The sequence below is a fragment of the Hylobates moloch genome, unplaced genomic scaffold (assembly GCF_009828535.3).
Source record: "Hylobates moloch isolate HMO894 unplaced genomic scaffold, HMol_V3 SCAFFOLD_10, whole genome shotgun sequence".
Taxonomy (NCBI): domain Eukaryota; kingdom Metazoa; phylum Chordata; class Mammalia; order Primates; family Hylobatidae; genus Hylobates; species Hylobates moloch.
This window is the reverse complement of record NW_026652285.1, coordinates 107700841-107701695: the sequence shown is the minus strand read 5'-3', so window position 1 is coordinate 107701695 and position 855 is coordinate 107700841. Positions and strand designations below refer to the sequence as shown.

The following is an 855-nucleotide window of genomic DNA, read 5'->3' as shown; positions in this document are numbered from 1 at the left end:
GGAGCAGAAAACGTGCCATTGTTGTTGGAGGCTGGTGAATAACAGCTTGTTAATTCCAGAGACTCACCTGGACAGGACCAGGTCCAGAGGAGCTGGTTTGCAGATTTCACCTGAAGGAAAACTGAAGGGAGTGAAGGGCGTGCAGGCCTCCTGGGGACATGTGCGGCAGTAACAGATGCCCTCCAGCCATCCCACACACGCTGACGTGCACATCGCCAAGGGGGTTTGGGGTTGGAGTCCGAGGGCCGTGGGCTTGGGGCTCGGCTGAGCTTCCTGCATCTCTGGGCAGGTTACTTGGCCTCAGATTCATCATGGAAAAACAGGGATCCTCCTGTGTGAACACGGTACCATGTGCATTTAAAGAGGGTGTCCACTCTCCTGAGCAAGGTGTGCAGTGAGGACCCTCTCTGCTCCACACACAGAACAGCAATAGGCCAGACAAGACCAAGACAGGTGTGTGTGTGTGTGTGCGTGTGTACATATACACACGCACACACACACACTCACTCACATAAAACCAGGAATGGAGGAGAACCACAGGCTGGTGATGGGGCAGAGCCAGGGGCCTGTCAGCTCCAAGTCCCAAGGCAGGCAGAGAGGGCCTAGGTCCATCTCCTGGGAGTGTTGGGAGGGGCTTCCCTGACTCCAGAAAGGAGGCTGAGAAACCCTTCCTGACACATCCCAGGGCTGTAACTTCTTATAACTTAGTGGAGCACTGTGGGCATAGGAAGGCAAGAGGACATCGACACAGCCTCAAGGGCAGAAGCTGAGACAAGCCGTCCTCGGAAAGGGTGACTTTATCTGTGACATCCTCCACATCACTGCAGAGCAGAAGCCTGGGACCCGGGGCAGAGG

General features: G+C 55.7%; 1 protein-coding gene across 1 annotated transcript in view; it reads right to left on the bottom strand.

Annotated features, from left to right (window-relative positions):
- The window catches only part of LCN1 (lipocalin 1), a 2578-nt gene extending 2365 nt beyond the window's left edge, over window positions 1-213 (bottom strand). Inside the window, exon 1 of the mRNA XM_058445930.1 lies at window positions 68-213. Within this exon, the coding sequence (XP_058301913.1) occupies window positions 68-213 (146 nt within the window). The remainder of the gene's footprint in view (window positions 1-67) is intronic.
- Window positions 214-855: the final 642 nt, after the last annotated feature.